At 37.7% G+C, this 14,299-nt stretch overlaps 1 protein-coding gene across 1 annotated transcript; it reads left to right on the forward strand.

Moving 5' to 3' along the window:
* Positions 1–749: 749 nt before the first annotated feature.
* On the forward strand, positions 750–8,218 carry slc46a2 (solute carrier family 46 member 2). Its single transcript, XM_022766578.1, has 7 exons — positions 750–1,364; positions 2,663–2,833; positions 3,104–3,322; positions 3,488–3,659; positions 5,279–5,362; positions 7,376–7,532; positions 7,698–8,218. The coding sequence occupies exons 1-7, from the start codon at positions 891–893 to the stop codon at positions 7,744–7,746; spliced, it is 1,326 nt and encodes a 441-aa protein (XP_022622299.1). The 5' UTR covers positions 750–890; the 3' UTR covers positions 7,747–8,218.
* Positions 8,219–14,299: the final 6,081 nt, after the last annotated feature.

The raw sequence follows: 14,299 nt of genomic DNA on the forward strand, positions 1-14,299 counted from the left end.
TGTTTGTCATGTGATAACACATGGGTAAGCAGCATCTAAACGATGAAAGCAAATTCTGGTTTAGTGCAATGAAGTGCTTCTGTAATGACTTTTTTTCAGCTTAAACTTCAGGTGGATCATCCAGAAGTGTAATGCATTCATTTGAGAAAAAAAAAATCTGCTGTTTTTCTGAAAAAGAGATGATTTCAGAAATCTCTTTAATTCAGAAAAACAGGATTTTCTCAAAGAACTTTAAAGATTTTGAGATGATCTCTTTAATTCAGAAAAACAGCAGGAATTTATTTTTCTCATGAAAACTTTTCTCAGGATTCTGAGATAATGAATGACTTTTTTTCTCAAGTGAATGCATTACACTTCCATAGGATCATCCATAATTTTAAGCCATTTCCAGCAGCACTGACACCATTATGACATTATTTTGACCATTGCCCTTCTATGTTAGAGCTTAGCAATGTGTTTTTAACTATTAAAACCAACCTGTAAAAACTACAAAATGGTATTAATTTGTGCTTTCTTTGCAGTGAAAAGTAAAAATACGTCTTAACTGGTGACTATATTGACGTGGGAACACTTACTCCAATTGAAAATGAAAATGCTCCAGTGGTTGAGTGTGGCAGGTGGTTTCCCAAATTTCAGACATACACAAGTTTCAGTTCACGCCTTTTTTTTTAACGGGCTATGTGTGAGCACATGAGGGGGAGGAAGTGGGCGTGGCAGGAGGCTTATCTTCTTCGGTGTTGCATCTGGTTTAACACATCCTGTACTAATGCAGAAAGACTAAGTAGTGGTCAAAAAATGCCTTCTATATTTCTCCACTGTTAGTCCGATTTCGGCTCTTAAGTTTTAGTGGAGGACGCCATTTTTCTTTGAATAACCTAAAAGTAGAAATCATGGTGATGCCGAGCTTGTGTCAGACTGCCTTCACGGTGCTCCGTCAGGTAGAGCCGATTATCGTGCTCGAGGAGCTGGGCAGCACTCTCTTCGACACCGCCCTGCAGATGGTAGTCAAGGACCGGAGTGCCAACGCCACCTACCCCGATATCTCCAGGGAGGCCAGCCAGCAGAGAGCCATGACGGACTTCTTCATGACCTACAACCTCATCATCCGGCTGGTCCCGATCATTCCTGCGCTGTTCCTTGCCAAGTTGAGCGACCGCGGCAGGAGGAAAGCTCCCATCGTGGTGCCCCTGATTGGTTACGTGCTGTCCAGGCTCGCCCTTCTCCTGGTGGTCATCTTCCGTATGCCGGTGGAGGTGATGTTCGGCGCGGGGGTCGTTTTCGGGCTCTCCGGCGGGTTCTGCGCCTACTGGCCCGGTGTGATGACGCTGGCGTCGCTCGGCTCCACGGCAACTGACCGGTCCAAGGTCAGTGTTTAGTTTTCGGAGAAATTAAAATGTAATTTACAGCATCATTATCTGCCATTATCTGTTGAGTTTAGTCATGAATTATTTTCTAAAATGTGATAGAGCATACACTGTGTTCATCACAGGAGAAAAGCAAATCACAGTCCTCACAGTGTTGCTGCATGTTTGAACTGCTCTGAACATATTTGTTCAGAGCAGTTCAGTGTTGCAGTGTCCTAACGATGGCTACGTCAGATAAAGATGACAGAAGGTTCTTTATTAGAGTATCCATGATCTTATCTTAGTCCGTGTTTGAAGTTTTAGAGAAAAAGATTCTTTTCTTTTTAAATATCTGCTGTGTTTACCACGACCAAACTCCATCACTGCCTAAAAACATTCGCTGTCCAACTTGAGAAAACATGTTGAGGGTTTTCACTTTTGTGTAATTCAGATAAACTTTTAAACAGACAGCTTGTAGTAGTTGCCGTTTTTTATGCGTGTGGTTGGTCAAATGACCTATGGCCATTTCTACAGGCTTTGTATCATTTTCTATAATCTTTTTATTCTACAGGTTCTACAGTCAGTCGTTCAGTAGGTTGTTTCTGTGGAACAACACAACAATGTGTTCACATAAAAAATGTACTTTTTTATTTTAAAAGAAATTACTCCAGTACTTTGACTCAAGTAAAAATGTGACTGAACCACTTATGCTTGTATTGGAGTAATGTTTGATCAGGAGTGTCTGTGCTTTGACTCAAATCAATAGTGGAATAACGGAGCTGTGACCTTCGTCCGCCTCTGAATATCTTGCCACCTGAATGACTAGACAAACTGTTCTCATTATTCACTGATTTCTGCAACTCTTCCTTCAACTGGAGCACACACAAGTGTTCACAAACGTTGAGTTCTTGTATAGAATTATTGCCAGTTTTCTGTAAATACAGTATGACAATATTGGGGGGGTTGGAAACCGGCACAGCCTCTATCATGTTCAGTGCTGTAATGTTTTTACACGGTAGTATTCCTACTGTTACTTTTACTTTTAAGGACTGTATATTTTTTCAGTACTTTATATATACATTGTGTTATATAAAAGACTTGGTGAAACTGTGTAACATCTAATACTGCCACATCATTCATGCCCCTGACAAATGTACATACATCTTTGGCCTAGAATAACCGAAAAAACACCACAAACCCATACATACATACAAAAATAGAAAAACAGCAACATTAAACAACAAAGTTAGTTTCCTTAAAGTTGAGATAACTAAATTCTAACTTTTAAAAGAAACGGTATGTGTTCATGTCCCGTGCAGGTGATGATGAGGGTGGAGCTGCTGTATGGGACAGCAGGTCTGGTGGGCAGCCTGGTGTCGGGTCATCTGTTCCAGCTCTACAGCTCCAGTCTGGGACATGGGATCGTCCTGCTCATTGTGAGCATACTGCTGCACCTGCTCTGCCTCATATTCTCCATAGCTCTGCTGCAGGTCAGTGTGTGTATGTGTGTGTGTGTGTGTGTGTGTGTGTGTGTGTGTGTAATGTTACAGAGTTTTGATTGTTGTGTCATGATTGTTTTAATTGTTGTGTCCCTATAAGCTAAGGCTGCACCATAAATTGGTTTGTTTATCGATATTCAAGCTTGAAATATTGTCTGCCCCACATTTTTAACTTTTCAGCCCCAGATTAATTACTATTATTTTGCTGAGCAGTATATAGCTCATGCAGATGTTAAATGTGTGTGTGTGTCTAAATTAAAGGTGAAACAAGTTTCCAACAACGAGCCTGATGAGAACTGCCACGCCCTTTCTCAAACCTCTGACAATGCCGCTGTTGTCGAGCCTCCTGCTGGGATAAACGTGGTGAACGTGGTTCTGCTGTTCTTGGCTGCCATCCTGTACAACTTTGCAGTGGGTGGAGCCATAGAGATACTGGGTGTCTTTGTGTTGAAAGAGCCGCTCAGCTGGAGCGCCACTCAGGTGACATTCTGCTCTATTTGCATGCATTATGTGTGCTTTTTTTTGTACAGTTTAGTGTATATTTATTTCTTCCGTCAAACTGATTTTGTCTCACTTTTCATTTTCCTTTTTTTCTTTCCTTCACTGTCTCCTTTTATCTTTTCCCGTCTTTCTCTCTTCCTCCAGGTTGGTTATGGGAACGCAGCAGGCTGCGTGATTTTCCTCACCAGTTTCCTCGGTGTCATCCTGTTCCGTCGCTGCTTCAGCGACGTCATGCTCATCCTGATCGGCATGCTGTCGTTCGCCTCTGGAATCTACTTCATGTCCTTCGTCACGACAACCTGCATGTTTTACCTTGGTGAGGCTGAGCATCCACACTGAGCCACGCTTTGTGAAGGATCATGATTAATGTACAATTCAACCTGAAAAAAATTCATGCTATGTTGTCTACACGCTGTTTTGTGTCATACTCTCTGAAGAAGGCCACCTGCGTATGCACCATTTTCTTTCTCTTAACAAAATACAACAGAAGCATTATCTATCATCCTTTCCTTAACAATTGTCCCATTCTGCTGTAACATCAGGTTAAATATTGGATTAATAACACTGCTGCTTTTTTAACTTAACACATTTTTTACTTAAATATTTCAAGCAGGGTTATGCGATCATCCTAAAGGCAAAATCATTTGGGGGACTGAAATAGAACTACAAATAACTTATTATCGATAACAAATTAAAATAGGAAATTAATAAAAAACCCAAAGATACATCATATACCTTGATATGAAACCACAGAAAAGGAATCTATTCTATTAAATGATTAACTGATTAATTGAGTAATCATTTCAACACTGGTGAAAAGTGAAACTTAACATAATTGATGCGGCACCAGTTTTAGATGTGTATATCAAAAAACAAATAAGTGGAGCCATCTTTTCTCCCTTGTTGTGTGATGTGTGAGTAGTAGTCATAGTCAGCCATATTGTTGTTGTGACAGATAGAGTTGCCCCGCAAAAATAAAAACATCTCCTTCACAGTCTTTCACATGTGGCCTGGTGGTTTAACAGGTTGTTCTTTAAATAAAATATGAGGTTTAGTTTTTATTTCCCACCAGAACAGCAGGCACTCTGTCTGCTCTGTTGTTTTTTTTCTTTCTTTTTTTTTATTCAGCAAAAGTAAGAAAGGGAATCAGAATACCTACTATCTGTGTTAAAAGTCAACCATTACTGACCTTACATTTAACACGAACAGGACTAGCAGGATTGTATCAGCTGGCTCCACATCTGACACATGTAGGTCATCAGTACAGATAAATAAAAATAGGAACCAAAATAAGGAACTGACAGTGAGTATAAGTCATAAACATCCTAATCTTCATCCAACACTATACTACACCAGAGAGCTCCATAGATTTTCTGTGTTAAAGCTGGAGTGTGGGACTTGTACATATAAATGAACATCCCATTACATTCAAGCCCTTGCCAAACAAGTTCACACGATGCTGATTAAGGTAAATCTCTCTGTATTTCGTGGTGAGATTGCCGTGCTGTAGCAGTGGTAACAATGCCTTTTATCTCAACCAGCCAATGACTGGGTTGCCAGAGCAACCACAGTGATGGAGAAGGGGTAGGCTACAGCAGTACGGACAATCATGGATTACCATTGGTGTGGCTTTTCCTCGTTAGAGAGTGCTGCGTGTGTAATTACTCTCACTGCCAGGACAGGCAGGCTGCTAATAGACAGTACCAGTTATAATGTTTGCTCTTATTGTGTACTTACTGTGTTGTGGTAGTTGTTTACACTATATTTACACACTATTACTGTAACACAAAAGACTGATTGTTTGGATAACATAGATGAGATATGAAAAAGTAGCCACAGCTCTTTCAGACACACAAACCTGCCGAATATGGAAAATTGTGGCTAAAAGGGACGAACAAAATTAGGTAAAATTATTCATTATTCATTTCTCTGCAGCTCGCTCACTCAACCTGTTTGCTCTCATCCCGATGCCCACGATCAGATCTCTACTCTCACAGCAGGTTCCAGCATCCTCATGTGGTGAGTATGCAACCTGTGTGTGTGTGTGTGTGTGTGTGTGTGTGTGTGTGTGTGTGTGTGTGTAGCACCACAGATGAGTAATAAATAAATAAAAATAGTAGGGATAATAGAACAGTTAAAGCAATTACATAAATAGTAGTATTATACTGCTGATGGTTCCATCACATTGATATGTCTTTGAAAGTGAGAAATGTTGATCATTTTTTTCAATACATTACATGTATGGATTTATAACATACAGCTGGAATATTAAAGGGTCAGTTCATCTAAATTACAAAACAAAACCAACATATTTTCTCACTTACCTCTAGATTTTTTTAAATGGAGAAAGTAATTTCAAAAATGTTCACATTGAAGTCTGTGGATGATCCAGAGTAAGCAGGACTCCACTAAATGTCATTTTTCAATGCAACAAACACCATAAACAAAAGTATATCAACCTTCACAATATAGAGGTGGAGGCGGAAACGGACAAATTAACGTGGCAAAATAAAACCCTAACTATACGTGTGGCCACATATCGCCACGGGTAAGGGACAAAATTTGGGTTAATTTACACTTTAGATATAAATAAAATAAAAGTGAAAATACATGCTATTAAGGCTTGTTACTGGAACAAATATTTACATACTGCAGTATTTATAATACTGATGGTATCAAAGATAAAAGAGAAATGCAGGATTCAGATTATGTCAAAGGGAGGCGGAAGTTGTGAGAGCGGGATTACAGCATGATATTTCCTGAAAGTTGAGTTTGCATTCTGAAGATCAATGACAGGTCAGAAAAAAAACTCAATGGTCCTCTTACATTGTTAGGAGTAGCTGTGTGATGGAACATGTGTTCTTATATGTTGCCTAGCAGATAAAAAAAAATAATTTAGAAATTATGTGTGGTTTTTATGACATTTTTGAAGCCTTACTATACTATGACGTTTTTATGACATTTTTGAAGCCTTACTATACTATGATGTTTTTGTGACATTTTTGATGCCTTACATACTATGACGTTTTTATGACATTTTTGATGCCTTACTATACTATGACGTTTTTATGACATTTTTGATGCCTTAATATACTATGACGTTTTTATGACATTTTTGTACTATGNCTATGACGTTTTTATGACATTTTTGATGCCTTACTATACTATGACGTTTTTATGACATTTTTGATGCCTTAATATACTATGACGTTTTTGATGCCTTACTATACTATGACGTTTTTATGACATTTTTGATGCTTTACTATACTATGACGTTCTGATAACGTTTTTGATGCCTTACTATACTATGATGTTTAAAGAGTCATTTCTGCCACAACAAGTCAGCATGTCATGCTTCCTCTCTCTGACACATTTACTCATGATTAGGACCAGGGTTATTCATTATCAGGGATTTTCCTTGTTTGTTTGCTTTGATGTGATGTCTGCTCGAGAAGTCAGTGCAATGCAAACACACACACCAGCAACACCAACCCTTTTCCTGTCCACACACACATACCAAAAAATTAAAGATTAAAAAATATACTGTACCATGCAAATGTTTAAGGTGCAAAACATAAAATGAAGATGCTTTCAAAATGGTATGAATCGTTTTTATTTATCAACCAACATCACACAAAGTGCAGTAAACAGAAAAAAAACTAAATCATATCAATATTTGGTGTGACCAGTGACAAGTGCCTTGTATTTGAAACAGTACCAGTTCTCCTCAGTGCACTTGCACAAAGTTTTTCAAAGGTACTTGGCAGGTAGGTTGCTCAAAGCATCTTGGAGAACTTGCAACAGTTCTGTGCAATGGTAGCTGAATGATTGCATTCAAGGAATATGAAAAAAAAAACTGGAAAAATAAGAAAACAAACAGGAGCAACTGCATTAGGGAAAATGCATGCATACTTTTTTTCTTTGTTAATTTATTACATGTTTCTCAAAACGTTGAACCGTTCCTTTAAGAAGAACTTACTCAGATTCACTTCTCTCTCCTTTAACCTATCTGTCCTCTTTCCTTCCCATCAGGCACCACTCTCACCTCCCTGCAGCTGGCCCTGAAGTTTGCTGGTCTGGCTTACATCCCTGCCTTTACTAAGATCTATCAGAGAACCCTGGACTGGTTCCCAGGCTTTGTCTTCATGCTCTCCAGCATCTTTACCGTACTGGGAATGATACCCATCAGGTACTGTTTTTATCCAGCTTCAGATCTGTATATTAGTTTTAGTAGGCACCACTAAAAAAGAGTGAAAAACTGAACATAGAAAATACTTGTTACTGTGATAAAACTTAATTTGGACTTGACCCACACATTCTCACTCACACACTTTCCCCTTTTTCCTCCCTCCAGTATCGTCGGCTGCAGATCACCACAGAGGCGACAGTACGAAAGGATTTAGTGAGACTGAGCAGCAGTGAGTTAGCACTGGTATGACACAGATGGGAAGTGAAACATGGAGTTAGCAAGACTATAACTGTAGACGCTGCAGTAAAGGGGCTCCTGCACTTAAGCTGTTACAGGAGGAACAAACAGAAGTCGTATGTTTACATGAGCATTTTATGATACAGCCATTATATAAGGCCTGTGTGGACAGATGACTCGCCCCGACAGGTGGCACTGCATGAAAATATCTCAAACCAGTCTGACAAGAAGATATGAAAATTGAAACTGTTGAACTTTTCAACCGAGTTGCAAGCAAATGACATCAGCCAGTGGATTTCATCAACCAGTGACGTGTCCACAACAATATGCCCATGGTGATTTCAACATAATGTACTAACTGCAATAACTTTTCAGGGAATGTGTCAGACATGAAAAGTCCCTTATGAGCACTGCTGAAAATAAAGAAAGATTTGATTTCATGCATTTAATCACATTTGCTTTTGTGAACCAGCTCAAGATACAGGATCACATTATTTCATTAATAAATATTTTATATATTTGGTTCAGTTCTGACACCTATAACAAAGCCTTGCAGGGATTTCAGGGATTTTCATACACATTACTTGGAAGTTAAATTTCCAGTTGCCACCGCGCCTGCCGTTGTAGTATATGTAATCTTATGAGATTTTAAATATCAGACATCAGAAGGTCATATTCCATTGTGATTGCAGATTTTGTTTTCTTCTTAGTTTACACTTTGTTGTTAATTGTAGTTTTGGTTACTAGTAGTGAGAGTGTGGCCAAAAATCAATTGTTGTGACCAAATCAGGATCAAAATCTGCTGCTGGGTGGCGTTAGTGTTTCTGTACTTGAGGAAGGTTTACAGACCTGTTGACACACTCTGTTTGTTAATTTACTTGCAGAGTTATTTGCGTTGTGGTTCCAATTACCAGTCACCGGAAAAAAATCATCTGAAGGTCCCTCATACTGACTTATCTTCAAAAAACTAAGGTCTGGATAAATTGTCTAGAATTAAAATATATGCACTTTATGGTATGTGGCGCGCAACACAACTTCGAAACCTGCAGGTCAGGACATGCTGACAGAGCGAAGGAAATATCTGTTTTAAAATGACATTCGTGTTTTTATGATTTTTTTCACTTGTGATATTATTTTATACTGTGATATCTCCTTTTAATTTTGCATTTGGTTGTAAAGCACTTTAAACTGCTCTAACCTATATGAAAGGTACTATACAGTTTGATAATGTGTTACTTTTGCTGTTAGCAGCCAAATTGTCTGTGCATTAAATTATCACTGTATATTTTAAAAAGTCAGAAACAAAACAATGAAATTGTCATGTTGAAATGTCATATTTTGTAATAACTACAGATGGATTTAATAAATATTTTATAACTAGAGTAGTTATACCTGAAGTGACCTTGTCGCCCTGTGAAGAGGTTTGGTAATCTCAGCATGTCTTGTCATCTTGTTTTATGATTTTTAAAGGTAGAGCTGAAGGGAAGAAGGCAGCCTGCAGTATCATTATTTCGACTTAATGAATTCATTTATTATTGCATTTTTACATGTTATGTGACACTTTAAAAAGCACATATACAAAAGGATTGCTGTCAGTGTTATTACACATAAGGTACATTTTATCATCAATCTACAGTTATGTTGTATAAAAGTATAGTTTCTGTTGTTTTTAAATAAATATTCCTCAAAACATTTTTGTTTTGAGATCTCTAATTTGATTTTGTCTGTATGAAAGTAACTGAATGCAATGTATCATGAAATTCACTTTAATTCTGCAAATAAAGAATTTAAAATGTATTTTTTAATGATTAGTATTGCAATTAAAGACTCTTATCTAAACCTTCTAGATCCATGTTTTTGTTACATCTTTGTAAGGGCATTATTACTATACATGCTTTCATCAAATAATTACTTTTTTTTGCAGTCACAATACATTTTAATTTGCGAAAACATACAATGTTACAGAAGAAACAAGAAAAATCAGACCAGAGCAGGAAAATATCAAATGAATTCTTTCTTTTTATTATTGGTCCGATATATCCAAAAAATCATTTGAGGTAAAGATAAATTGCATCAAAAACAACATCAATATACAAGCTTATTTATAATTACAACAAGATGTTATTCACATCCAAATGTACAATAAGGACTCTGAACGTAAACAGTACACACTGGGGAGGAACAGAAATAAAAAGACTGAAGCTTGAGATTCACACGCTCATAAGTCGTCTGACTTTCTACCTTTCGTACAGGTTTGATTGGTCAGGTTCTTCCTGTCCTGCAAATCAGATTCTCACTTCATGTGTGAATGTTCGTGAGGAAGACAGGAGGAAAAGACGGGGACATTTGGCTTAGAAATATTTGATTTGTACATTAAAGAAAAACAAAACACCCCCCAACACACACACACACACACATACACACACACACAAAAAAACAAACAAAAAAAAAAAACACAATTCTCCCCGTTTTATAGGCTTGTACATTGGTAGCTATCATAGTCGTCCCTGTTTGCTGAGTTAACCTGAATTAGCTGTGCAGGCAATGCCTTCTTAATATTACAGAATATTACGAACTGAAATAAAAAATATGTCTCAACCAAATTTAGTTTTTGTTCAATTTTTTTTTTTTAGCAGACTTTTCTGCCAGGGGGGTGGAGCTACGTATATAGTGCAACAATAAATCAGCAGGCACACAGTATAAGATGGGGCTTTTACAATGGCTATGAATAAGGAGAAGTAAATTCATTTGAGAACTGTCATCAGGGTTCCAATGAGCATCAAAAATAAAAATAACATTTTTCATACCTCATATTTTGGTTATGCAAGACTTGCATTGTTACCACAAATCTCCAAAACTCCTTCTAAAATGTATTAATCTTCACATACTCAGTGGAACCCCAACAATGATCTTCTTATCATACAAAAATAGACTCAGCTGTACCGTATATAATTCAGCTGTACATTGGAGTATATTGAATATACAGAATATTGCCATTAGAGCAAAAAGAAATTTCAGTCAAGTCTGAGTGACCTCAGAACTTGTGCATGCTCAAGGTCAGGTCACTTGATCAGGTCAGTACTGTTACTTCATTTACACCAGAGAGCAAGAAAGTCTACAGATGCACCGATGCCTTTTATTTTTTAAATCACTGCCCCGATAGCAACGATTCACAGTGCTCAGCTGTTAACAATCAGCAAGCCGATCAAGAAAACAAAACAGATCTACAAAGAAAAGAGTGAGTGAGTTATTCTATTATTATATATTTTTTTTTCTTTCTTTTTTTAAAAGTTTTATCATGTTTGCTACATTTCCCGTTCCTCAGTTCTTTATCAAGTCAATATAATAAAATGTACCTGGATTACAGTGAACAGTTTGTTTTTGCTGGAAAGATGTAGAAATCGTGTCAGATGCCCTCTGCTGTCTCATTTCTCATGGTCACCAGTGCAGTATGAAATGGTGAACGGATTTTGGAATGTAAAACTTTCAGTCTGATATAATCAATCTGCTTTAAAAGGCGCACTGTGGTTTTCTTGTAAACACACACATTTCTGTTTACATTTTTCTTACCAAAATCCTTTCTGTGTTTCCTTGAGATACAAACAAATCAGGCATCTGCTCACAAAAACACTGCTCCACAGCACCACTAGTGGTCAAAAACTCTACAAGGGTACCTTTAACTTTGCTTCGTTTCAGTGCATTACCTTAAAATATCCTTAGTTGTGGTGCTTGTTTTGATAACTTGTGACATTGAACATAAGAAGGATGTAAAATGAGCAAAACCCTATATTATAGAGTAACTGTGCTTTTAAAGAAGTGGTTAAAGGATAAAAATGGAGGTCTTCTTCTACAGTATACGTGAAACACTTCCTACGCTGGCTCTTCATACAGGATTCTAATATTTTGGTATTCTGATATACAAATACAGGAATTTAGCCTTTTAGCATCAGTGCATCCATAGTACTGTCTGCTGTGGCTGCCTAAACACTGGACCACAGCTATTCTTCCTGCTCCGGCTAACTGGCTGCATTCAGCACGCACAATTAAAAATATAATATTCTTCATGAATCACTTCCCTGATTTCTGGCAGTAAGAGGAAGCAGTAGCTTCATGCTTTGAGAGCTCAAGGGGAATGACGGACATAAAAAAAAAAAAAAAAAAAAAAAAAAACTGACAAAGAACTAAAACAAGCAGACGCAGTCACTTCATCTCATCGCCGTCTTACAGCACTCGCATTTGGCTACACTGAGAGCAGCCTCAGTAAAGTGGCATCAGCGCAAAAATGAAGAGGCCTCCAAAAATGATCAGATAATAGGGCACCATTTAAAAAGAAAGAAAACAAAAGGAGATTTGTATGTTTTAAAGAAGCATTAAAAAAGCTGAGATTATTGTAATTTTGCTACGTCACTGCCCCATATCAGCACCTTTCTAAAAATGCTGTCAATAAATAAAAGAACACTAAAAAAAACTCTTCTTCAAACAGAAGTGATTAACACATCTGACTGAAAAATAAATGTTTCCCCCTTTTTATGAGGCTACAAAATGTGATATCTGTGCCACAAATTCATTTATTTTCGCTACTTTATGCTGAATGTAATGATGTAGCGATACAGCTGAGGACAGTGAGGGGGGGGGGGGATAAAAACGCTTTAAGTTTTTATATATGGGAGGGAATAATGCTAAACTCAGCAATGCCACTAATGACATTACTGTCAACCTACAGTAACTCTCTGGATGTTCAAAAGCCATCTTAGTAAAAAAAAAAGCGGTCACTAAATAAAAGAGGGTTCAGCAACAATTTGAGCCACAAATCTTTTTTTTTTTTTTTTTTTAAATAGAGGAAACCAGTGTGACGCAAAAAAAGCTCTTGGTCATACATGCTGCTGCTACACCCTTAAAATGTTTCCCATGAGTCACAGCTAAGCAGACGAGGTCAGAGGCTTCAACAGAACCAAACTGCAAAGCTTATGTCCACATTTCTGAGTCATTTAGATTCATACTAGGAGAAATAAATTGTTTACTTAAAAGAAGTAGCATTAACTTTTAAACTAGAGGCTGTACCACTCAAAATGTAGTTTTTAAAAATATCTGGCTCTGGCCCGAGAAGCGTTCAGAAAACTCTTTTTAGCACCACTTTATCCAATTCCTCAGGTGTTTACATGAAACAGCAGATATTCCACAGAAGAAGAAAATATGAACAGGAAAAGACATGACGGAAAAGTGCTGTTTGTTTCTCTGTAAGCCAGCAACGTCAACATTTTTAAGCACTGAAGATGAACTTTTCTTAAAACAAGATATAATTCTATTAATGGGGCGTGATAAAGCCATGTGTTCCCGATGTTTTTGTTTCAGAGATATGATGTAAATGAGAGTCACTGAGGCAGATTACGGCAAGAAAATAACATTTGACTCGAAAACATTCTTCAAAAGCATTGACACCTGATTGTTTTCACTTGCTTAAAGAGAATAAAGTAAAGTGTACCGATACAGTCTTCACCTTCCACTCCCTCTGTGTGTTTTTCATTGGGTAAATCTGCCCGGTGAGCCATTTAGCATCCCCAGCTGAGTTAAAGCCTTTTCCTTCTAGAAGAGAGCTGAAGTCGCGACAGCAAGTACATTTGGTAGCACACTGTTCAGCCACCAGTTGCAAAAGGATGAAAGCTATTAGCAGTTTGACCACCAGATGGCGCTGCTGCATTGCACTCAAAACACTAAAGTATAACCAAATCAGGCTCGACATTCAACTCAGACACCCACACCTGTGCCGTCACCGTCAAATGCAGCTTTGCCTCGTTGTCTACTTATCTGTTAAGGTGTGGAGCAAAAATAGCCCAAAAAAAAAGTTTAAAGTTTCCCTTTGTCGAACTAACAGAGGCTTCTCTACTGAGGTCGCTGCGCCGCCTGCAGGGACACGTCGTGAACCTCTGATGCCACAGCAAATTCAAGTCTCTGTAAGCTGATTTTTCTTAGTAACAATGGTTTGCAGAAGGAAATTAGGAAAACTGTAAAGCTTATGAAGTTTTGGAAAATGGGTCAACAGTAATTACAAATACAAGATTTTATGGGCTAAAACATGCACAAAAAAAAATTATGAGACGGTTGTTAAGTATAAAATATTGGTTTCTTATTTACAGCCAATATGATGCCTTTAAGAGATGAAAAAGTCTCGTTTCAGTGGAGAGTTTTGCCGTCTACCGTTTTCACTGGCTTTCACAACCTGACAGGGAAAGAAATCTTGGGGATGCTCCAAATAGTTTTACTTTAATTTAAGATACTTCGCACCCACTCAAAATTTCTGTATCTGCCTTTAAAAACTGTTTTCTGCAAGGCTGAAGAGTTATCCTTCACATTTGGCTCAACGTGAACATGGAGAGAACAGAAAGAAAAAGCGCCTCTCTGAGACCGCAGTTAAATAAACACAAATAGCATTGGCAACCGACTGTTAATTGGAAATATGAAGTAGAAAAAGTCAATAAGAACAATGACAAAAAAAAAAAAAAAAAAAGTCTGTACATAGTAGGTCTCTCCTC

Source organism: Seriola dumerili, unplaced genomic scaffold (genome assembly GCF_002260705.1).
Source record: "Seriola dumerili isolate Sdu_G_001 unplaced genomic scaffold, Sdu_1.0 BDQW01000874.1, whole genome shotgun sequence".
NCBI lineage: Eukaryota > Metazoa > Chordata > Actinopteri > Carangiformes > Carangidae > Seriola > Seriola dumerili.